Source organism: Megalobrama amblycephala, linkage group LG7, assembly GCF_018812025.1.
Source record: "Megalobrama amblycephala isolate DHTTF-2021 linkage group LG7, ASM1881202v1, whole genome shotgun sequence".
Lineage (NCBI taxonomy): Eukaryota > Metazoa > Chordata > Actinopteri > Cypriniformes > Xenocyprididae > Megalobrama > Megalobrama amblycephala.
This window is the reverse complement of record NC_063050.1, coordinates 8,516,030-8,541,881: the sequence shown is the minus strand read 5'-3', so window position 1 is coordinate 8,541,881 and position 25,852 is coordinate 8,516,030. Positions and strand designations below refer to the sequence as shown.

Below are 25,852 nucleotides of genomic sequence, written 5' to 3'. Positions count from 1 at the left end.
AAAGGAAGAGGAAGTCTGCATCTCATCACATTCATGACGAAAACACTACCAGGAAACCCTGAAACACACAGAGAGCTTTAGAAGAACTGAATCTACTGTTACAAGAGAGGATCATTTAATAAGAGAGAAGAATGAAGATCATCTTGACTTTCACTCTGCTGATGATTCCTGGTAAGAATCTGATGAAACATTTGAAAGCAGCTTGAATGCTTAAGCCTCATAGTAAATGTATTAAAGTGTATTTGATGCTGGTTTGTTGTAGTTGTCGTGAGCTCCATCAGTGTGACGGGATATTCAGGGTCTGAAGTCATGATCAAATGCACGTATGATAAAGGATATAGAAGAAATGCAAAGTATTTTTGTAAAAGACAGTGGCTAGTATGTTCTGACCTCATCAAGACTGATATTGAAGATAAATGGTTTGATGCTGGAAGATTCTCTCTGTATGACGACAAACGATCAGCAGTCTTCACTGTGACCATCAGAGATCTGACTGAACTGGATTCTGACACGTACTACTGTGCAGTTGATATTCCTAAAGAAATAGATTTCTACACTGAAGTGAATCTGAACATTATAACAGGTAAGAAAGGCAGATGTATTTTGAACTTGACCATCAGCAATGCTGTCATATTTTTGGCAATTTAATATTCATTTGTAAAAATAGTTTTCATTCCAAGTGAAATTGATTTTTACTTACCCCATTGGCAGATATATTTCCTTGTTTTAAGATTACTATTGTGCAGTTGATATTCCTAAAGAAACCAATTTTTATCACATTATAACAGGTGAGAAATGCAGATGTATATTCATTTTCAGTCTCATATAATCCTCTGTATCAAAATGAGTTCTCAATAAACTGAAGGTTTTATAAAAATCAAGGTTGATGAGCAAAATTTGCCATTTACAAAAAGGAAACTTAATGGAGTTTTGAAGGTGTTTAAAGTTTGAAAGAGTTGTTTGTCACAGCCATGCCTTTTTCTGTTTTAAGAACAAAACACACTTCCACCATCCTTGTCAACTTCATCATCACCATCATTGATCCAAACTACACTTGTTTCATTAAGTTCCCAGCCATCATCAACATCTGGTGGTTTCACATCAGCTCCTCCATCTATCTCGAATGGTATTCTGGTGATGAACAGTTCATTCATTTAAATACATTTGCCTGCAGACATTAGAGAGAATCAGATTCTCATTGTTTTCATCTCTTTTCTCAGGTTTGTCTCTGATCATTGGTGTTTCTGTGATTCTGCTTCTGCTCATCACTGGATTCGTATCATGCACGGTGACTCTTTATAAGCGTCAGACTCAAGGTAAAATAGCTAATGTTGTTCTTAGAACTTCTGCGAACATTCTGACAAGGTTCTTGCAAAGTTCTGAACAAACGTTCTTCCAGAAACATTAATAAAACATTTGTTCAAAGTTATCTGGTTTTTAAAAATTTTCTTAAAATGTTGGAACAAAATTGCTATTTATTCATCCTTCATGGAGTTTTTTTCTGAAATGCTTTAGTTAGGACGTTCAACTAACATTTTAAAAATGTTACTACTTGTTTCAGAATGTTCCGAGAACGTTCAGAAGTAATATTCCCATGTGATTTAAAAAAAGATAAAATGTTCTCTGAATGTTCAAATAACCAAGAATTTATGTTAGAACATTTGTGTTAGAAACATCCAGGCAAAACTGATAAATGAGACCATTAGAGAGGAGGAGAGGAGGTGGAACAGTGGGAGGGATAGAGGGGCTGGCCCATGTTGTGGGAGAAGGACAGGAGACTGTGGCAGATTGGGAAGCCAGGATGGAGCAGGCTGAGCAGGCAGCTGGGGCGATGGGACACAGGCTAGAAAGGCAGCCAGGGCGGCGCTGACGGGACTGAAGATCCCCATGGTGGAGCAGAAGACCACAACAGCAGCACAGATGGGTTTGAAGACCTCCACAGTGGACCAGAAGACAATCACAGCTGTGCAGAAAGGTCTAGAGACCACCACTGTGGATCTGGCGAGGCTGGCTGAACTTTAACAGAGAGCTCAGATAGGTTGGCCCCAAAATCCAAACAGAGTGGGGGATTTAAAATCTGCCTCCTTGGCCAAAGCAGGGCTGGCAGGGAGTTCAAGAGTGATCCAGGAGAATAGGATGTTCAGGGGTGACCTCTGTGGTCATATGAGTGCAGACAGGCAGTTCAGAAACAACTGCGGTCATGTCAGGGCAGACAGGAACCTCAGGGACAACCTCTGTAGTCGCACCAGGGGAGACAGGAAACTCAGGGGCAGGAGTGGGCTCTGGAGCAGACTCATGGGCTGAAGAGCAGAGTTTGGCCTAAACACAAATGGCCACGGGTATTACAGGCAGCACTGAGGAGAACGGCACAGCCTCAGAAACAGGCAGCGCTGCAGTAGACAGATTTAAGGCGCAGGCTTTAGAATACCGGCTGCTCTTGCCAAGATCATCTGTGGGTCCACCAAGATGGAGATCAGCCTCTGATAATGTCTGAAGTTTGTCAGTGATTCACATTGTTGTCTTTGAAATGAGTTAATAGAAGGATGATGCTTCCCCCTGCTGGTCACAACTAGTCAGTGCACTGAGAAACACGTGCAAGTCTGATATCTTGAGTGTCACTGAAACATTATATACTATTATTAAATGTCACTTATTATTATCATTATTACTATATTTAATGTAGTATATTTATATTTTACAGACCCTGATTTAGCCTCTGAAATATCTGAACCTGGAACAGAAAACAGTGAAGCGGTTTGTAAAGTCACATTGTTGATCAGATTGTGTTTGAATGAATGACTTTAATCAAAAGCTGTGAATAATTTCCCATTCTCAGGTTCATCAAACGCTGTATGAGGAGATTAAAGACACCAGACTTCACACTGACTGCAAAACCACCCAGTTACCCATAAAACCCTCTGATTCTTGTAGCACTGTTTATGATACTGCCCAATTACCCACAAACCCTGCTGTGAAGTGGCATAAACAGTGCAATAATCAGTTACTCACAAACCCCTCTGAAACTAGAACTATTTATGCTACTCCACAATTACCCACAATCCCCTCTGATAGTACTAATACAGTTTACGCTAACATTTAAAGTGCATAAGTTCACGCTCCATCATCCTGTACTGAATGACACAGACGGTCCTGATGATGTTCATCTTCAGTGTTGATCAGGATCAGAGTCATTATATGCAGTTATGAGTCAGTGATTACAGCAGATTTATGTTAGATCTCACCCATTTGTTATTTACTCAATAATTATTGTTCCTGCTCATGTGATGTAACTTGCTTAATATACTTAAAATGTGTGTATTTGTGTAAAGATAATTGTTCATCACAACAATAAAGTGGACCGTTATTCAGTGTTATAAGATGTTTCACAAGTGTAATTTCATGTCTATGAGAACAGGAGATCTTCAGGACAGACTCTGAATGTGTGTGGCGATGAATCTCAGTCATGTGATCAGTTGCTCTCCATGGTGCTGAACATCATCTGAACACTAGATGGAGCTGCTTCAGTCCTCCAGACATCAACACTTCAGTTTCAGTTTTGTGTCTCTCTTTGGTGGTTTGTGGTTTCCAGCAGGTTTAATCTGATGTGTTTCATGTGTGTCTCTGTGGAGACCAGATTCACTGAAGCAGTAAAAGAGTCAAACATACGCTGGAAAAATGAAGAGATGGTGAGTTCCCTTTCATCTCCCTTTGCTCTCATAGGAAACCATAGAATTTGTAGGGGTAATTGAGAATGAATAGGGGAAAGTCACGTGAGAAGAGGCAGCGCCTCCATCCCGCTATGATTGGATGTAATTGGTTATGATTGGATATGATTGGTTTGTGCGATAAATCCCGCCTCTTGTTGACATGCGCGTTCTGTGTGTCAGTTTGAATGAACAAATGATGGCGTCAATCGGAAGACTAATTGAAAAGTAAGTAAACAGATCACCCAGTTAGATATCACCGCTTTATGTCACGTCAAAATCAAACTTGAAATGGACTGAAATCGTGATGACTGCAAGGTTTTGTGCAATCAGCTTGGCGAAATTAAAAATACAATTTGTGTCTGTGACAGACGTGTTTATGGAGGATGAATGATGATCCAAAATAGCCTAAGATGACAACCAAAAAGAAAAACATCAATATACAAAATATATTGTTTAAATTATTATTGCCTTTAGTTATTATTCTGGAATGACTGTAGAAATGCTTAAAACACTAACTTGATGAGATTGAGATTGTTTGATAAATAGTACATTACACTGTTAATGTAAAATTACAAAATGGAATTGTATTTGGTTTCTTTCTCTTTTTTTTCTCTCTTTTTTTGATGTAAAGTAATGTTCATTTAACAAGGAAGATGTGTCAACTTTAAGAGTAATGCATGAATTTACATCGATTCATAAATAAATATAAAATGTGCCTCCTCATTTCAGAACACCACTGCACGCCACTGATATATACAGTGGGTACAGAAAGTATTCAGACCCCCTTAAATGTTGTACTCTTTGTTATATTGCAGCCATTTAAGTTCATTTTTTTCCTCATTAATGTACACACAGCACCCCATATTGACAGAAAAACACAGAATTGTTGACATTTTTGCAGATTTATTAAAAAAGAAAACTGAAATATCACATGGTCCTAAGCATTCAGACCCTTTTATATATATATATATTATTTATTAATAACATATTCCATACTGACAACATTCTGGTAAAACCTCAGCACTTTTCTGATCATTTCTTCATTACTTTTAATCTTCAACTCCCCATTTGTTCCCCACCAACCAATCAGTTACCTTCAGACGAAACCTGCGCTCTCTTTCTTCTTCTCATCTTTCCTCTGTCACGTCATCCTCCCTTCCCTCACCCTCACAATTCTCATTTTTGGATGTGAATACAGCAACAGACACTTTATGTTCCACCTTAACTTCATCTCTAGATAGTATCTGTCCTCTGTCATCCAGGCCTGCACGTGCCACTCCCTCTAATCCCTGTTCTTCGTGAACACCGGACCAAACTCAGGGCTGCAGAGAGGAAGTAGCACAAATCAAAAGACCAATCTGACCTAAGTAGCTATCAGTCTCTGCTTTCATCCTTTTCTGCTGAATGCATGCTGCTAAATCTTCCTATTTCCACAACAAAATCAACAGCGCTTCAAACACACGCACACTTTCCAAAACATTCAACTCTCTCCTCTGCCCCCCTCCACCACCACCCACCTCATCTCTAACTGCTGATAATTTTGCTAAATTTTTCACTGACAAAACACCTACCATCAGCAGTCAGTTCTCCGCTCCACACACACAGGAACTCAGACCAACCTAACACACAGTCACACACCTCCTCTCTTCATTCTCCCCCCTCACTGAGACAGAAGTATCCAAACTTCTCCTCTCCAGTCATCCCACCACCTGCCCTCTAGATCCCATCCCCTCACACCTTCTACAAGCCATCGCTCCCACACTTTTACCAGCACTGACACACATTATCAACACATCTCTCCACACTGGCACTTTCCCTAACACATTCAAGCAGGCTCGGGTAACCCCACTGCTTAAAAAACCCACATTAAACACGTCTCTTGTAGACAACTACAGACCTGTTTCTATCCTACCATTCATAGGAAAAACACTTGAATGAGTTGTTTTCAACCAGGTGTCATCTTTTCTCTCACATAGCAACCAATTGGATGTCAATCAATCTGGTTTCAAGAGTGGCCACTCGACTGAGACTGCACTGCTGTCGGTCACTGAATCCTTGAGGATTGCAAAAGCTAATTCCAAATCATCAGTTCTCATTCTGCTCAATCTATCTGCTGCCTTTGACACGGTGAATCATCAGATCCTCCTGTCCACCCTCTCATCACTGGGCATCACAGGTACTCCGCTTCTCTGGTTTGAATCCTATCTCACAGGAAGGTCTTTCAGGGTTGCCTGGAGAGGGAAGGTATCCAAAGCTCATCAACTGACCACGGGTGTTCCTCAGGGTTCAGTTCTTGGACCCCTCCTCTTCTCCATTTACACTACATCACTTGGTCCCATCATTCAGGCACATGGTTTCTCCTACCATTGCTGTGCTGATGACACACAACTCTTCCTTTCATTCCAACCACATGATCCCACAGTAGCTGCACGAATCTCAAGCTGTCTGGCGGGCATCTCGGCATGGATGAAAGAACATCATCCACAGCTCAGCCTGGCTAAGACTGAGCTTCTCATCTTCCCTGCCAATCCGACTCTAAATCATGACTTCAGCATCCAGCTAGGCACATCCTCAATTACTCCATCAAATTCGGCCAGAAATCTTGGAGTAATCCTTGATGACCAACTGACATTCAAAGACCACATTGCAAAGACAGCTCGGTCATGCAGATTTGCACTATACAACATCAGGAAAATCAGGCCCTTTCTAACAGAACATGCAACACAACTTCTGGTCCAGGCTCTGGTCATTTCTAGGCTTGATTACTGCAATGCTCTTCTGGCTGGACTGCCATCATGCACAATCAAGCCTCTACAAATGATCCAGAACGCTGCAGCACGTCTCGTCTTTAACAAGCCCAAAAGAGCCCACGTCACGCCTCTCTTTCTCCCTGCACTGGCTAACACTTGCTGCTCGCATCAAATTCAAGGCGTTGACGCTTGCTTATAGATCTACCACAGGCTCAGCACCCTCCTACTTCCACTCACTCTTACGAGTCTACACTCCTACCAGAAACCTACGCTCATTAAAGGAGCAAAGGCTTGTGGTACCGTCAAAGGCACAAAATCACTTTCCAGAACATTCTCATTCTCTGTCCCTTGCTGGTGGAACGATCTTCCTGCCTTCATCCGGAATGCAGAATCCCTGGTAATATTCAAAAGACAGCTGAAAACTCATCTCTTTCATGAGCATTTAACCTCATCTTAAAAAAAAAAAATCTTATACCTATCCTTTCACTTCCTCTCTATTGTAGCTTATGATACTCTGAGCAATGTCTAAAACTTGTATTGAGAGCACTTCTTGTCTATTTGCCTCGTCATGACGACTCACTTGTTGTATTCCTCACTTGTAAGTCGCTTTGGATAAAAGCGTCTACCAAATGAATAAATGTGGAAGAGACCCCCTGGTCATACGCTTTCTTTGTGGCTTTCTCTGTGGCCTTCACTTCTTACAAGAACTCCGGCCTGGGACTTGGCGATTGTGTTGGAAGGGTTAGCTTCTGCTCCCTTTGAACCGTTAGAGGAGGTTTCTGAGAAATTCCTCACTCTAAAAACTATTTTCCTGTTGGCTATTTCATCTCTAAAAAGAATTGGAGATCTTCAAGCACTTTCGGTTGCTCCCTCATGTTTGGAATTTGTGCCTGGTATGGTCAAGGCTTTTCTTCATCCTAGACCTGGTTATGTACCTAAGGTCCCCACCAACGTCCCAGGGCTGATTGTACTGCAGGCCTTTTGTCCTCCTCCATTTTCCAGTCCGGATCAGAAAAGACTTAATCTGCTTTGCCTAGTCAGGGCGCTAGACACTTATGTCCACAGAGCTGCCCTGTGGTGTAAATCTGAACAACTGTTTGTCTGTTACGGGTCTCCAAAGAAAGGAGACCCTGCGTCTAAGCAGAGAACGAGCAAGTGGTTGCTCAATTGCTTATGAGCCAAAGGAGAAGGCTGTCCGGGCCCATTCTACCAGGGGTATGGCTGCCTCAAAGGCTTTAATCTCGGGGGTCCCCCTCCATGAGATATGTGATGCGGCTGGGTGGTCCTCTCAGCATACGTTCATCAGGTTTTATAACCTCGACTTGGGCTCCACTCCGGGGTCTGCTGTGTTCTCATCTTAGGAAAACAGACAGGCACTAAGTATTATGGCGTAGTTGGGATAGGGATAGTTATCTTGATTAGTCTTAAATTAGTTTCCATTTTAATGTTTAGATGATTATCAAAATGTAAATGTTTACCATATTAATGTTAAATATTTACCATGTTAATCAGTTAGAAATGGTCATCTATAAGGTGACCATGTGAACCACTGCTGTTTGCGTTTGTGTCCATCAGATGTCACTGTCTCACTTCCCTCTTTATTAACTCTCTCTCTCAGAGGAAGTGGGCGTCTCCGTCACATTCAGCACTTCATGTTAAACATGTAACCAGGAAAGAAACACTCAAAACTCATCTGAACACACATCGAGAGCTTCAGAAGAACTGAATCTACTGACAACAGAGAAGATCATTTAATAAGAGAGAAGAATGAAGATCATCTTGACTTTCACTCTGCTGATGATTCCTGGTAAGAATCTGAACTCAGAGTAAATCACTAAAAACAGGAGAGTCTTTCACTTCACTTCATGATGTTATACTGACTTCGAAAAACTTAAAAGATATTTGAAAGTTCATTTCTGTTCAGTCTTATGAATATATTAGTGTTTTTAATGCTTGGTTTCTTTCTTTCTTTCTTTCTTTCTTTCTTTCTTTCTTTCTTTCTTTCTTTCTTTCTTTCTTTCTTTCTTTCTTTCTTTCTTTCTTTCACACTGGTGGAAAAGATCACATATAAATCAGTAAATCTAGAAATACAATAAATCTATAACTGATGTATCATTGCACAGCTAAAGGAGATGACATCATTTAAGAGCTAATTTAATCAGTCTGCACTGTTTATACAGTTACTATGGGAACCGCTGCTGTTTTCAACATCAGTATCTTTAAAATGAATGTGATACACTGAAAAAAAGCTTCAATCTGTTAAAACATTAAATGTTACAGTTCTGGAAAAACATAAAACTAAGCCTTTTAAATAACAGAATTAATCTGTGACAATCTCTGTAAAATAACATGAGTTTTATCTGCACACGTTTGTTCTGCGTCTGTGTGTTCATGTGAAGCCAGTGTGAAGAAATAGTTTGACTTCCCTCTTTATTAATACACACATGCAGGCTGGGAGGTTGTGGGTGAGAGCAGTGTTGGGCAAGAGTGAAGCTGTGAATGTTCACCATTTTCTCTCTCTCTCTCTCTCTCTCTCTCTCTTTCTTTCTTTTTCTTTGGCATGGTTTGGTATTGATACAATTTTTGTGAGAAAAGTGTGAGTAGTGTAAGAGGATAGGAGGATAGGAGGATGGGGATCCACACAGAGACACCATCCATTTCTCTGTGCAGTGGCTTTAGGTGTGTGCCGGAGAACAGAGTGATGGTGGAGGATGTTCTAGAGAATGAAGGCCATGAGAATATTTCCAGAATGAATAACATCTTATTAATCAAGTGACTGACACAAAGCTACATATACATCTAGTAAACTAGTGATTTCAAATGTGTCGCTGTACCTCTGATGACGTATCAGAGCATGAATTACTGCTCTTTGACAAGATTGTGAGTCTGTTCAGACTTCAGAGTGATTTGTCTGGTGTGTAAAATCCCGGGATTGAAGCATGTTATGTCTTTTTGGAGACAGGTTTACGTGTTTTTAAAATCACCTGATGGTACCCTGATAGCACACATACATCTCAGAGACGTCTATTTGATGTACATGTTTACACTGGAAGACATATTTTTAGAGTGTTTGTTCATCTGCAATAGGATGTTCCTGTCAGATGTCAAATAAATGTTTCGAATTTGTCTTTAAGATGTTTATGACTTAGAGTGTATGTAAAACGAACATCTTAAAGACGTCTTTCAGCTGTTTGTACACAGCAGATGCTTTCCAGATGAAGTGATCTTAAACAAACATCTTGCAGACGTACATGTGCTAAATTGGTTACAGTCTCCTTTCGAATAAAACATGAAGGAGGATCATATGTGATTCATGTGACTACTGTCACTATGTGACTACCTGCTGGTCTTGGTTATTAAAGGAACCACTGTTTTTGAACTCCTCTTTACCTTCAAGAGTGTTGTCTTCTGAAAATATGCGAGCTCGACTGTCAGCGGCTGGGTGTAATAAGCTGGGACAGATCCTGAGAAGTAATGTGTGAGATTTGAGCCAAAGAAGTGGTGAAATCAATCCGTTTTTTATAACAGTGAACTGCAGAGATATTCAAGGACTTGAGAGCACACTATGAAGTTGTCCTAAATTAATGGGTGGAGGGGCATGGATATATATATATATGTTGTGGTGGGATGTCCTTTTTGTTCTGAGGCGGAAATCTTTTTGTACAGTGTTCATGTTTGGTTAAACTTATTCATTCATTTAGTAATTGGTTCTTGTCACTGGGTGAAGAATTTTCTTTTCAATTGTTCATTTTTGGGCCACAGTATTGTTCAAAAGATTTTTTTTTTTTATCTGGCACTGCAAAATTGGTCATTTGTTGTGGCTATGGTTTTAGGTTTTGTAGCTTCTCATTTGAGGGTGGAGTATGCATACTATAAGTTGGTGAAATCTCTACCAAAGTTCATAGAATTATGGGGATTAAATGAAGAATTATGCGCACTGTATGACAAATTGGTTTTAACGTTTTTTTGTTTGTTTGTTTGTTTGGTTTTTTAAAAATTGTTTTAGTTTTCTGTTTATGTAAATCATTTGTAATTTTTTTATAATAATAGTAAATCTTTTATAATAATAAAGGTTAACTTAAAATTCAAATTCTCTCTCTCTCTCTCTCTCTCTCTCTCTCTCTCTCAGAGGAAGTGGGCGTCTCCGTCACATTCAGCACTTCATGTTAAACATGTAACCAGGAAAGAAACACTCAAAACTCATCTGAACACACATCGAGAGCTTCAGAAGAACTGAATCTACTGACAACAGAGAAGATCATTTAATAAGAGAGAAGAATGAAGATCATCTTGACTTTCACTCTGCTGATGATTCCTGGTAAGAATCTGAACTCAGAGTAAATCACTAAAAACAGCACAGATTTGATGAGGAGAGTCTTTCACTTCACTTCATGATGTTCTAGTGACTGCTGAAGAAAGTTCATTTCTGTGTAGTCTCATAAATATATTAAAGTGTATTTGATGCTGGTTTGTTGTAGGAGTCGTGAGCTCCATCAGTGTGACGGGATATTCAGGAGGAGGAGTCACGATCACATGCAAATATTATGAAGGATATGCAACATATATAAAGTATTTTTGTAAAGGACAGTGGTGCATAGACCAAATCAGGACTGATGAGAAATATAAATGGGTTCGTTCTGGAAGATTCTCTCTGTATGACGACACAAGATCAGCAGTCTTCATTGTGACCATCAGAGATCTGACTGAACTGGATTCTGACACGTACTGGTGTGGAACTGAAAGAGCTGGAAAAGATTTATACACTGAAGTGAATCTGAAGGTTATAAGAGGTGAGTAACTGAGAGCCTCAAACCCATGATGATCTCCACAACATCACGATACTCAACACTGACTGTAATTACTGCCGTTCACTTGTGAAACTCATAAAAGACTCCATTAATAACCTTTTGATCTGATGTAAGATTTACACTCATAATCTTCATTCATAAATGTTGCAGTAAAGTGAGCAGATATGTGTTTATATTGAGAACAAAATGACAAATGATCTGAGTTTGTGTTCAACAGATCAACCAATCAGGAGAGTGAGAGGATATTCAGGAGGAAACGTCATTATAAACTTCAAATATGAGAAGCAAGAAGCGAGTCCTTTGATAAACATCTGTAAAACTGGAGGTCAATGTTTTACTGTAACGATCGCTATCAGAGCAGCAGAATGGAAACAGGACAGACGATTCTCCGTTCAGGATGACAGATCTGCAGGTCTCTTACGTGTGTTTATCAGAGATCTGAATGAGAACGACTCTGGAGAATATTATATTATAGTCAAAGTTTCTGAAGAATACAGTTTCTTCTCTGAGTTTAATCTGATCATCAGAGACGGTGAGACGCTTTCATTCATTTCTGCATTATTTGACAGAATCCATGAATATATCTGGTCATTGTAACATTGCTGCTCTTGATTTGGATCTGAAACAGATGATTGTTGTGTGAAGAGCATCAGTCTATCAGCTGCTGCAGGAGGATCTGTGAACATCAGCTGCAAATACCCACAATCCCACATTAGTGATGTGAAGTTTCTCTGCTGGAGATCTGGAGCTGATCTCTGTGCTGAAGAGACGTCTGTGAAGGAGAGCAGAAGATGGAGTCCTGAGGGAAAGATCCAGCTGTATGATGACAGAGAAGAGCAGCTCCTGACGGGAAGCATCAGTCATGTGACTGAACAAGATTCAGAATACTGGTGTGGAGTTCAGTCTGATCAAGGACACAAGAGCTTCATCACACGAGTCCTGATCCATGTTACAGGTACAGGTGATTTTCTATAACATGCTGTTCATCTTATTTATCATGTTGCTTAAAATCACTGAGGTTTGAAGCTGATTTTATTCCAGATGAATTAGATGTTCTTTCTGATTAATAAAGCAGAAACACAAACTGCAATTAAAAAAGGAAGTGTCTGTCTAAAACAAAATGCAGTTAAAAAGAGGAAGTATAAAAACAAACTGCAGGTCACATGATTACAGTCTGTGCAATTAAAAGTGCAGCTTTGTGTAGAACAATGATGCTGATGGGGCAGCTGTGGCCTAATGGTTAGAGAGTCGGACATGTAATCTGAAGATTGAGGGTTTAAGTCTTAGTACAGGCGAGGCACCTAACTCCCAATCTGCTTCGGGTGTGTGCGTGTTTTTTATTCTACTGCACTATTCTAATGCAGGACCTGGAGATCTCACAGTTTGAAAGCATCTAGTGTGTAGTTGTCTGTGTTAATCTAGTATCACTACAGTGTTTGGTGTTGCAGAATTATTGTGGTAATTTGGACACATTATTACAGCAGTTTTAACTGTAGTACAGGTGTGGTCATATGGATACAGTAGAAGTGCAGGTTTTACTGCTTCTGTGAGTCTTTTTACCACACTTGTACTATAGTTAACTGCAGTAAATGGTGTTCATCCAGTAACACTGCTGTACTGTATTATTCAGTGTGAAACCACAGGCTTAAGCTCCAGAAACAGTTTATGATTCCGTTTTCTAAGTGTCTGTGTGTCAGCAAACATGAATTCTGGGTAGTGAATGTATGAATGACATCAGTAACAAGTGTCTGTATCATGAGAAAAGTGTGTCAAAAATCATTTTGAAATGCATTGTTTCATTGTTTTATATACAGACTTTCCAGAAACTACATCATCATCATCATCATCATCTTCATCATCATCATCGTCATCATCAACAACAACATCTTCATCAGCAGGTGATCTTGTGCTGAAATACAAACCTGATCAATGGGTGTAGTTTGTGAGGAGGCCTGACCCCTTATAGCATTACATTAAACATTAAAATAAATTATATTTTCAACTGTAAAATAAATAAATAATATTATATTTAAATAGTTAGTTTTTAAATAGTCATTAAATTTTAAATAGTTAATATGTAAAAATAAATAGCAGTAATAACCAAATCATTCTCATTTGCTTATTGAGTTTAATCTGCATTTTAGTGGTTCATAATGAAATGCCAAAGCTGCGGAAATAATAAATGAATAAATAAATATATGAATACATGTAAAAAGAAATGTATATTTTAAAAAAAACTCAAATAAATTAATGCAAAAATTAATATATAAAGAAATGTAGAAAATGTATATTTTAATTTTTAAATGTGTAATTGTTTACTTATTTATGTATAATTGTATTGTTCCCACATTTATTTATTCATTTATTTATACATGTATTTCCACTTTTATCTATATCCTAATTTATTTATTTAATTATTTATTTATTTAGTTACTTATTTATTTATATATTTATACACTTATTTATTTTCACATTTATTTATTTCTACATTTCTTTTTCTGTATGCTAATGAGCGGGGTGTATTTTTATAGCAGTCGAGCTCAGAGTGGCAAAGGTGAAGCTTTGAGGCCACAGTGACACCTTATGGTGTGACCAAACAAAATGCAGGAGGTGTGCGGACATGCCTTTGCAACTTACACAACACAGTAAATTCACAGTGTTAAATTAACACCCCTCTGTGTTCATGTGGGAACCACCAGCAGGGTGTTAAAGCAGTGTTAGAGTTAATTAGATACTTAAGTGATTAATTGAGTGATGATTGTTCAATTATTGAGGACAGCTGATGATAACGAGCAGAATCACTGAAGAAAAGAGAAACACAAAAACTACAACTGACTTCAGCCACAACCTTAGATTAAATCAACTGAAAAGACATTAAATCTCTCTTATTATAAACCAGACTGACTTTATTTCTGTCATTCATCTGCAGTTCTTTTTGAGAATTAACAGGTTTAGATGTTGATGTTTATCAGAAATGTCTGGTCGCCATTATGGTGGTCAGTGTCTCATTTAGTTGGGCAGTTCTCTTGGCTTTTATGTCAGTTTTTGTTTTTTGTAACAGTGTTTACCAGAACACATAATTTGATCTAAACATTCTAATATCATGTTACAGTGTAAACATTTATATTACTTTTATATTGTACTGTGTTTTATATTATAGGGCATAAAAATACACGTCATACATTTATATTTATTTAGCATTGAACGTTTTCTTCATAACGGTTTTCTATGGGAGGAAGATATCCTATTAACCTCATTGCTTTCATATTCTGGGCTCTTCTGCTCATCTATATGCTTTATTAATAAGGTGTGTGCTGAATTTTGTCCTCCAGTATCACAGTCTTAGTAGGCCTACATTAAACCACATCCAGTGTTTTAGAAAGTCCTTCAACGTGAGCTTTGTATTTTGCTCCATGTTGTTTTAGATCACATAAAAGCCAAATGCAGTTTTATTGGTTATGAATAAAGTCATCTCTGATTTGTCAATGACAAATAGCTGCTTCGAAAACTTTTTTTTTTCTTGTTCTGTAACAATGCCACTGTAACAATGGACAAAACATGATAAAAATTTCAGCTCAGCAATTGAAAGCCGGCTTAACCACCGTCATTCATCTTGAAGTCATATGATTTGATTCATGTCTTCTGATTGGTTGTTCTGTGGACTTAGAGACTTTTGCTGACAAAGGGAAGTGACGTTTAATGGTTTCTGCCTACGAACCAGTATTTTGAATGGGCTGATGCTGGGATTAAGCGGATTTGAAGAGAAAGTATTTAATGAACGTATACAATGTGCGGAGAGCATTCACTCAGTATCATATCTCATTTTTGACGGAGGTGGTGTTTAGTGGCTTTTGCATCTCTTCAAATATTGACAAAAATACATAGGCTATATAAATAAACATGGAAATAAAAAAAAATGTATAAATAAAAGAAAAAAAAAATAAATGTAGAAAAATACAATTATGCATAGGGATGCATTATTTTTACATTTCTTTCTTTATTTATGTATTTATTTATTTATTTCGGCAGCTTTGGCATTCCATAGTGGAAAATATGTTGATTTAAGGGAAGAATAATTCCATTTTTACACACACTACTTGCTGTTACATATGGTTCAAAATGTTTTTAATGACAAACTGGCTGGTACATTTAGTTATATACAAGAGCAACTGATGCACAGGACAAGACAATTGTTATTTAAACGGTTCGCATGAATGTACAATGTGATACCTGGCATCCTTGAAATCCAGTATCATGGTCTGGTCAATCCTATTCCAAACGTAAAGCTACTCCCATGATCTGATCTGATATTTAGCTGAAAGTGATCATGTTCAAAGATTATTTCTCTTGTTTTCAGGCTCTTCTCTGATCCTCCCTCTGGTTCTGGTTCTGGTTCTTCTGGTTCTGATCATCGCTGGACTCTTATTACTGTTTCTCTGTAAGAAGCATCAGTCTCGAGGTAAAACTCCTTCTTAACTTCTTTATATGCAGAAACTCTTTATACTGAGATTTCTTGATCTGTTTTCCCACTTTCTGTCGCCACCTATAGGCTACAATGAGACATGAGCAAAAGATATTTGATGACGTGTGAAAACATTTAAACAAGACTTCAGTGTTGAAATGTGATATAACATCATTAATTTAAGATGCTTGTTTTTATCAGGTGGTGATTCGTCATCTCAGACTGGACCAAGAAAACATGAAGTGGTGAGTCCAGTTACTGTATAAAATGATATTAATCTCTAATGCCTTCCATCCTGAAGATCTTCAGAGCTGTAAATCATTTCTCTGTCTCTCCTCAGGTTTCTAACACTGGTTGTGATTATGACGAGATTAAAGACATACAATTACCCACAAGCCCCTCTGATTCCTCTATCTGTGTTTACGCTACAGTTGAGAAAGTCTCTGGTGACTCTCAGTGCCGCATCGCATCTGCTGAGGATCTGAATTACGCAGTGGTGAATTTCCATAAGAGATCAGACTGTCCTGACAGTGTCAGTTTCAGGAATGATCAGGATTACACTGAATACGCTGCTGTCAATCATCTCACTGCTTGAAGAGCCACAGCAGAGAATATAAATGAGCTGAATGTTTTTATCATCTTGTCTTTGGTGTTAAGTTTGTGTGTTTGGTGTTTTTTTGTTAGTCTTCAGTGATGCTTCTTTGCCTTGTATTTAAGTTATTCGACTGTCGGCATGAAGTCTGATGAATGTTTAAATTACAGCACAGCGTTTTGTTCTGCAGATGACAATGAAAAAAATGATCAAACTTTTGGTCAGAGTTTGATGTAATTAAATACTGAATATTTCAGAGACAAAAGTGAAATTAAAGCAGAATATGCAGCTGTGCTCAATGTTATAAACAAACTTGGGAAATACAGCAACTGTTGTTTTTTTCTCAGTTCTCATTTTAACAGCCTGATAACCTAAAAAAATAGTTGTGATATTGTTTTGTAATGTGATATGAATGGATTATGGAAAGCTGAAATGCACATAAAAGCACATCTGAGCTTTGTGAGTGTCTGTTGTGAAGCCTGAATAATGTTTATTTCAGAACATTGACTCTCCACTGATGTAATAAAACATGAACATTTTGTTCCTGAAAAAGATCTTGAGTAATTCTTGTGAAAACTCAGCTGAGCTCCTTTTAAAGGAGAACTTCATCACACTTTCAGCCTTTCTTTACATTTCTTACCAAATTATAACGTATTAAATTAAAAATAAATTAATAAATGACATTTAATCAACAGATCAGCACAGCTAAATGATAACTGAAAATTATGCCGTATCAATCAGCAGTGTTTATTTGGTTGCCATGGAAACTGCTGCTGTTTGCACGTGTGTCCACTAGATGTCACTGTCTATTTCTAGTCTTTGAGATTTTAATAATCTATGTCACTCCCTGTCCCTTGTGACAGGCGAACACAAACTGTGCTAGAACGCAGCCGTCCTCACATTCTCCTGTAACATGGGCAGTTTCTCATTGTTTGACAGAGCACTTCCAGAACGCCGACTCCTTATTGGCCGGCTCCTGCGTCGTGCTGATCATGTGATAAGTGTCAGCCAATACTAAGCCGCCGTTCTGACGTAGAACCTGGAGGCGCTGAACGTAAAAAGCACATGAGAATGACACAGAAGAGAAGAAATTGTTGAATAAAGTCATTATTTTTGTTTTGTTTTTGCACACAAAAAGTATTTTCATCACTTCATAACATTAAGTTTGAACCACTGCAGTCACATGACTGTTTTGACGATGTCTTTAGTACCTTTCTGGACCTTGAAAGTGTTGATTATATTGCTGTCTATGCACGAGTCACATAGCTCTCGGATTTCATCAAAAATATCTTAATTTGTGTTCTGAAGATGAACGAAGGTCTTACGGGTGTGGAACGACATGGACACAGTCACCTCTGATAACAGATCACTCTAAACTGTAATGTTGACATGCATTCTCTGTCAAGCTGCTTTCAAATGATATGTGCTGTGAAAAGAGCTTGTAATAGCAATAATCTTCGTTGTTCTCGGGCAAAGAATTGACTCGGGTCTTCGTTCAGATTTCAATAGTTTACTGAATGTTCTTGTACAATAAACAGAAAGAAAATAAACTCCGGTCAAAAAACTGTGTAGCTCCGTCTTTCTTTCGTTCTCACTAAGGGGCGCCAAAAACAAAAGGCGCCAAGGCAGTCCAATAATAAAACGGAGCAAACCATTACAGAATAAACATGGGGGTGTTTAACGAATATATATCCAAACACATAAAAATGTATCGTATTCATGCATTTCTAACTTTAATATTAAATTGAATTATTCAAATAATGGCTCTATAGAGCTATAGGGTACAAATAAATGTGAGTTGAATTAAATTGGAGCTGAGTGAGAACATTAACAGTAACTTAAACCATGTCGATAATGAAGTGCAAATTCTCTCTCTCTTGCTGGAAACTGGTGAAAATCCTCTTAGGCAGAATCAAGCCAGCTCTGCTTTTGTGATTTTCTCGTGTTGCGATATTAGACTGTACTAGTACGGTCCGTGTACGTTTTGATAGTTTGTTTTCCAATTTGAAATGAAATACGCAGAAACGAGAAAACAGTCGTTTCCCGATTTTTCGTTTGTTTAAAAAAACGGGAAAACGAGATTTTGACTCGATTTTCGTTTTTTCGGGTCACGGATAGAAAACGGAAACACGACTTCAAAACTCGTTTTCCACATGTGGGCGGTCATTACACGCCCCTTTCAGCCGATTGGTCAATCAAATCTGAGCCAGTGACGTCATCTTCAGTTCGTTCAACAAAATAATAGTCCTCTGCCGCTATATCAGTAGATGTCATAAATCGGCTTTCTTCTGTGCAACCTATAACGCGTATTTCACAGAAATATGTTTGCACAGATAAAAAAAAAAAAAAAAAAAAAAAAAAAAGCTTTAAAAAACTACATAATTAAGTCTGTTTTTAAGCTGTCATTGTGTTTTTAAAATGTAAAATGTAAATGCCTCAACATCTGTTACCAAGCACATGACATCCTTTGGGCTAATACCACCGATCAATAGGCTATAGCTACATAGACTATTCTCTATAGATCAGTGGCTGCACTCATTTTTTTTTTTCTTATTTTAATGTTTTGTTTACATTTTATACATTTAAGTTCAATCATTTAGCAGACGCATTAGACTATGCAGTCATATTAGAAAATAGGCTATCCACTAGGTGGCAACACCTAATAACGGTATCACCATCGGGGGGCTTTTTAGTTTTCCTTAGCTTATAAATGGTCATACAGATTTTATCTCTTAAATTAAACACTTTTATGAACACAGTGAACATTATTATATGTCACAGTTTACTTGCTATCCTCACTTTTTCTGTCTTTCCTTCGCTTTTGAACGAATTAGCTATAAATGGCCCTGAACATTTTACTTTCAATTTCAATTTAACGGCTATTGGCGATTCTGCGTCAATTGCTTTAGTGGACAACAGCAAAACAAAAACTCTCGTATATTAAACATAGAACTTTTATTATCTTTGTAATTATTTTATTATCTTTTATCATTTTTGTAATTATTTTATTTTGTAAATATTCGTGGCTTAAACAGCGGGAAAATTTACTGTATGCAGTTCTGTGGATGTTTTGAAAAACTTAAACTAAACGAAAATTATTGTTGCCTTGTCAATATAATTTCTGTTTTTTCCCCCTGACTTTCAACTGATGCGATCATCATCATTTCATTAACCGACAAGATTATAGTAAATTAGAATTAAACGAAATTTGATAAATGTCTGTGAATCATTAAAAAAATCCCAGGGATTTAGTTTTAGCCTACATGAACAAATAGCAGAATAAACAACAGAACATGAGGATTCATCATCATCACGCACCTGCCGCGCTTCTGTGAACAACAAATGATTCAATTATATAAAAGGAATAAATAGCCTATGTCTATGCGCGAAATTTATTTCACTTAATTAACATATTACCAAAATGAAAGGTTTCCTTTCTGTGAACTTCTCAAAAATGAACCGACACTCATATTGTCGCATTTTTTCCCTGAGACGGCAGAAAATTTCTTTATTTTACGAACAATGTTTTGTTTTTATTGTGAGTGTACAAAAATAATAGGCCTATTTAACCCTTCACAGATTCGAATGGTGTTACATATATTTGACCATAAATGTCTGAGTATTTTAAGTTGTTTCCGCTTTTATAAGAAAATTCAAGTGAACGCGTCGGCGCCTCACGCACACACAACATCAGTTTTAGTAACTTGACATCACAGCCTGTTAACTGTCAAAATAACATACATTCAACCAAATCTAAAAAGTTATACTGCTCATTTTAAGTAGTCTGTGTAGGCTACAATAAAAGCGTTTAAATAATAAATATAGTTTAGCCTCCAAATCGTGAATACTGAAACATTTGGATTTGTGTCAAATTAGAGAGGTAGTTATAACGCCGGTTTCTGTTTTTAGTTCAGCTTTAAATTAATTTGTTTTGGCTTAACATTTATATATTATTTTTGTCATAACTAAAATAGCTATGTAGCTGTAATTTTGATCTTTAATGTTTGATCTTTACATATTCCCTCAATCTTTTAACCAGGCTATTAACATTAGCCTATAATTCAGCAGGCAATGTTAGGCTATATAAAATAAATAAATAAAGAGAGATGAGCAATTGTTCGTTTTTCCAAATTGCTTACACTACTTATTTATTGTGATTTATTCTATTTATTCAAAATAGAATAAAATAAAAACCGTAGTTTTTTTTAATCTGTGCTTTTCATCCGCTCCTCTGTGTGTGGGTAGTGCAGTTTCACTATGCATATTAAACTACAAACAGCATTACAACAGTCTGTGTGCTGATTAACATTTCTGAAATAAATATTTCTGTGAAATACGCGTTAGGTTGCACAGAAGAAAGCCGATTTATGACATCTACTGATATAGCGGCAGAGGACTGTTATTTTGTTGAACGAACTGAAGATGACCTCACTGGTTCAGATTTGATTGACCAATCGGCTGAAAGGGGCGTGTAATGACCGCCCACATGTGGAAAACGAGTTTTGAAGTCGTGTTTCCATTTTCTATCCGTGACCCGAAAAAACGAAAATCGAGTCAAAATCTCTTTTTCCCGTTTTTTTTAACAAACGAAAAAACGGGAAACGACCGTTTTCTCGTTTCTGCGTATTTCATTTCAAATTGGAAAACAAACTATCAAAACGTACACGGACCTAGTACTGCAGACTTTCTTCATAACTCACTCTATGTGTGTGTGTGTGTGTGTGTGTGTGTTTAGATAGCCTTAGTTTCCTGTAATCATAGAAGTAGTTCAATGTCTTGTTTGATTTTTCACGCATACAAGTGTCTTGTGCTGTGTTTCAAATTACTGCCTTAAACTAAAGGTTTCGGCTACCTTTGCTCATATCAGTAATCATAATAAAATATTATTATATAATTGATGAAGTGTTAAATATTAATTCTGAATCATTTACAGGTGATTCTCTTCTTAATCACTGTAATTTAATTACCCCTTTAGTTATAATTAATTGAATTGAATGCTTACAGCACACACGTAACATCTATGGGAGGAAACACCAGACCAGGGACTTGAGAAACACTGGTGATTGGTGAACAGACACACCTGGGAAAAATCAAAGATTTAATCAAGAAGAAAAACTACAAAGGACTACAAAACATGGTATAAAACAGGAACATAAAAGACCACTCAAGATCAGGGCAACACAAGACAGGAATCATGACAGAGAGGGTATAACAGGCAGCACTGAGGAGAACGGCACAGCCTCAGAAACAGGCAGCGCTGCAGTAGACAGATTTAAGGCGCAGGCTTTAGAATGCCGGCGGTTCTTGCCAAGATCATCTGTGGGTCCACCAAGATGGAGATCAGCCTCTGATAATGTCTGAAGTTTGTCAGTGATTCACATTGTTGTCTGTGGAATGAGTGAATAGAAAGATGTTGCTTCCCCCTGCTGGTCACAACTAGTCAGTGCACTGAGAAACATGTGCTAGTCTGGTATCTTGAGTGTCACTGAAACATTATATACTATTATTAAATGTCAATTATTATTATCATTATTACTATATTTAATGTAGTATATTTATTTTTTTACAGATTCTGATTTAGCCTCTGAAATATCTGAACCTGGAACAGAAAACAGTGAAGCGGTTTGTAAAGTCACACTGTTGATCAGATTGTGTTTGAATGAATGACTTTAATCAAAAGCTGTGAATAATTTCTCATTCTCAGGTTCATCAAACGCTGTATGAGGAGATTAAAGACACCAGACTTCACACTGACTGCAAAACCACCCAGTTACCCATAAAACCCTCTGATTCTTGTAGCACTCTTTATGATACTGCCCGATTACCCATAAACCCTGCTGTGAAGTGGCATAAACAGTGCAATAATCAGTTACTCACAAACCCCTCTGATTTTCCTAAAACAGTCTATGCCACTCCACAATTACCCACAATCCCCTCTGATACTAATACAGTTTACGCTAACATTTAAAGTGAATAAGTTCACGCTCCATCATCCTGTACTGAATGACACAGACGGTCCTGATGATGTTCATCTTCAGTGTTGATCAGGATCAGAGTCATTATATGCAGTTATGAGTCAGTGATTACAGCAGATTTATGTTAGATCTCACCCATTTGTTATTTACTCAATAACTATTGTTCATGCTCATGTAATGTAACTTGCTTATACTTAAAATGTGTGTATTTGTGTAAAGATAATTGTTCATCACAACAATAAAGTGGACCGTTATTCAGTGTTATAAGATGTTTCAGAAGTGTAATTTCATGTCTATGAGAACAGGAGATCTTCAGGTCAGACTCCGAATGTGTGTGGTGATGAATCTCAGTCATGTGATCAGTTGCTCTCCATGGTGCTGAACATCATCTAAACACTAGATGGAGCTGCTTCAGTCCTCCAGACTTCCACACTTCAGTTTCAGTTTTGTGTCTCTCTTTCGTGGTTTGTGGTTTCCAGCAGGTTTAATCTGATGTGTTTCATGTGCGTCCCTGTGGAGACCAGATTCACTGAAGCAGTAAAAGAGTCATTCAAACAAAGATACGCTGGAAAAATGAAGAGATGGTGAGGTTTATGAATGAGAATTCACTTATATACACTGTAAAAAATTTCCTGTAGAAATTACAGTAACTTACTGCCAGCAGTTTGCCAGTAACTTACTGTAAATTGAACTTACAGTAAAAATACTGTATTAATACAGTATTTACAGTACAATTTAACTTGCTGTACACATATTTACAGTACACAGGGGCGCAGGGGCGCCAGAAAACGTCCGTTTAAAAACAGAAAAATACTGTCAGAAAAAAAGCATAGATAAACTGTAAAAAAAATCCCATGAAAAGACGGCACTTTTCTGGCAGCAGGAGCGCCAGAAAATAATGTAAAATAACCGTTATTTTACAGTATTTTTCAGGCACCCCTGCTGCACAGAGTTTATAATGTAGATGAATCACAGTTGTTAGATTCAAATGATGGCCCATTTCATGATGCTCACAAAACATTCACCAGACAGCTATCATCACCTGAAGTTGTTTTGTTTAGCTTTCACTACTACTGCAAATGTGTTTAACAAACACATTGTCACAGCAGTCAGATATAACAAATGAATATTAAGAGTGAAGAGCCCAACTAATGGAACAGCTATTCACCATTATGGTGACTTCAAATGAAACAGAGTTAAAACCTCTGCTAATTCTCAATAACAACCTTTGTTGATGTCTAACATAAATCAAGTCAATCTGGTTAGTAATAAGTGAAGCTGGGGATGCTGTTTGCAGTGGCGTAAATTAACATGATAGTTTTTTCCTTACATCTGCTATAATACAATATGCCATTAGTCCCGAGAGTATGTACATTAGTTAATAAATATGAGGATCCACAATTCTTATAAGGTTGTCCTGATAGACTCGTGGCAGCATTTTCATTTAGCATGCAAGAGGTTCTGGGTTCTAACCCAACCATGAATGATTTTTTTTTTCTCATTAAAACCAAAGATGTTCATCAGTGATTGTATATAAAGAGCAGGGATACGTTTATGTGTAGCTATTTTGTTTTGTGATTTCAACCTAACAAGAGAGTCTCTGCAACAGAGCGATAGATTGAAGCGCTCGTCCGTGTGAACACGGCTCAGTGCACGAGCGCCAAGAGAACACTGTAGCGCCTCTGATAGCAGCGACAACGAGCGCTCAACAAGATTTCAAAAACAACACATTCTAGCGCCAGATCGCCTATTATTAACTCAAACTGATAATCAACTAGAGCTGTTTCTTTTGTATTACATATCCGTGCCGCGAGAGGTTTCAAAAAGTGGTCGGGACAATATTGACCCTTTCAAAAAGTGGTACACTGTAAAAAACTTCCTGTAGAAATTACAGTAACTTACTGGCAGCAGTTTGCCAGTAACTTACTGTAAATTCAACTTACAGTAAAAGTACTGTATTAATACAGTATTTACAGTACCATTTAACTTGCTGTAAACATATTTACAGTATAGTTTTTTTTGCTGTAAAAAATACAATAATTTTAAGGTCTTTTCTCTAGAAATATATTTTAATACAATCAAAAACATATAACTTTACACTGTAAAATTTCCTGTAATTCATTGTCCACTGTTTCTATTTACTATAAAGCTGTACAAATTGTAAATTACTGTATTTTAACAGGTCTCAGTAAATAATAAAAAAGACAATGACAACTGTATAACGTTTATAATTTTGTTTTTAATTGTTCAATTGTAATACTTGAAATAACATTTTAATATTCTTGCAGTCTGAACTTTCAGTTTTCTTCACAAAATCTGATATTCCCCAAGCCTGCAGTAACATTTATACATAAACGTTTAACATTACAGCATTTTAAAACAATTAATGAACAAATTCAGTCATAAGAACAATCTTAAAAACTTACAAATTTAAAATAACTCTCCGCAGTGGAATGTGTTTGCTCTCATACACTGAAGCAGTGTTAAAGTTAATGAGATAATTGATTGATGATTGAGTGATGATTGACAATTAGTGGAGACACCTGATGATAATAAGCAGAATCATTGAAGAAACAACAAGAGAAAAAGAGCGAGACACAACATCTACAACTGACTTCCAGCCATTAAACATTATTACACTTATTATTAACCAGTTTGATTTGATTTCTGTCATACATCAACAAAAGTTCTTACTGAGAATGAACAGATGTTTAGATGTTAATGTTTTAATGAAAGTTTAGTTTTTACCATGATGGTGAAAAGCATTTCCTTTAGTTGGGCTCTTGACTCTATTTATTAACATTAATTTATCTCTGGCTGCTCCAACTTTGTGTTTGTAGAGCACATTTGTTATGGCCAGAGAAACTGGACTGCATTTCCCAAAAGTGCTGTGAGCCAAAATTGATCAATTTAGGTTTACAATGCTTTGGGAAGCGCAGTCATAATGGTTGTGTTTTCTCATTGTGAAATGGTCAGATTCATTGGTGACATCCAGTATTATCCGCTTACATAGATTTTATAAAATTTCTTTACAGTACATCTCTGTTACCGCTTGAGTTCCAGCAGAGCTTTTATAATCTGAAGGGGTTTTTTTAAACACACACAGACATCAAGAATCAGCATATGACCCTCAACAATGGTGACAATCAAACAAAGTGCTTCATGTTGCAGTGCATGATGGGAGCCACCAATCAAAACTCATCCATGGCTCCCATCATGCATTGCTGCATGAATAAATTATGCAGCTGAATTGTCCTGTAATTTTCGTAGATTGTTCATGTTTGCTTTATTTCTCTGTTGTTATGTTGTGACAGTAGCTTGTTTTGTGATGTTCAGAGTTGATCTGTTTGTCAGTATTTTGTATTTATTTATCGTCACCGTTCTTGAGAATCAGATGCTGATTCTTGATGTCTGTGTGTGTTTAAACACTGAAGCTTCAGTGCATAATGTATTCTTAAAAAAAAAAAAGTTTCTACTACTGTTGGATCTCAAGCTGTAAAATCACAGGACTACAATCATTAATACTAAAGCTACACATCAAGCATATGGTCAGAGATT

The 25,852-nt window shown here is 37.3% G+C and overlaps 3 protein-coding genes across 3 annotated transcripts in view; all 3 read left to right on the top strand.

Annotated features, from left to right (window-relative positions):
- Positions 1-25,852, top strand: part of LOC125271224 (B-cell receptor CD22-like) — a 1,156,500-nt gene that overhangs the window by 574,100 nt on the left and 556,548 nt on the right. The gene's annotated exons all lie outside the window — the stretch shown is intronic.
- LOC125271198 (hemicentin-1-like) overlaps positions 1-25,852 on the top strand; it is a 987,774-nt gene that overhangs the window by 425,071 nt on the left and 536,851 nt on the right. The window lies entirely within an intron of this gene.
- Positions 113-16,871, top strand: LOC125271226. Its single transcript, XM_048195260.1, has 10 exons — positions 113-171; positions 8,076-8,264; positions 10,587-10,775; positions 10,936-11,247; positions 11,483-11,797; positions 11,894-12,220; positions 13,080-13,163; positions 15,623-15,724; positions 15,929-15,972; positions 16,068-16,871. Exons 3-10 carry the CDS (start codon positions 10,736-10,738, stop codon positions 16,320-16,322), a joined length of 1,479 nt encoding a protein of 492 aa, XP_048051217.1. The 5' UTR covers positions 113-171; positions 8,076-8,264; positions 10,587-10,735; the 3' UTR covers positions 16,323-16,871.

Coding starts and splice junctions, on each gene's coding strand:
- LOC125271226 (XM_048195260.1), top strand. CDS start 10,736: ATGAAGATCATCTTGACTTTCACTCTGCTGATGATTCCTG. Junction 10,776..10,935: donor CACTCTGCTGATGATTCCTG/GTAAGAATCTGA, acceptor GGTTTGTTGTAG/GAGTCGTGAGCTCCATCAGT. Junction 11,248..11,482: donor GAATCTGAAGGTTATAAGAG/GTGAGTAACTGA, acceptor TGTGTTCAACAG/ATCAACCAATCAGGAGAGTG.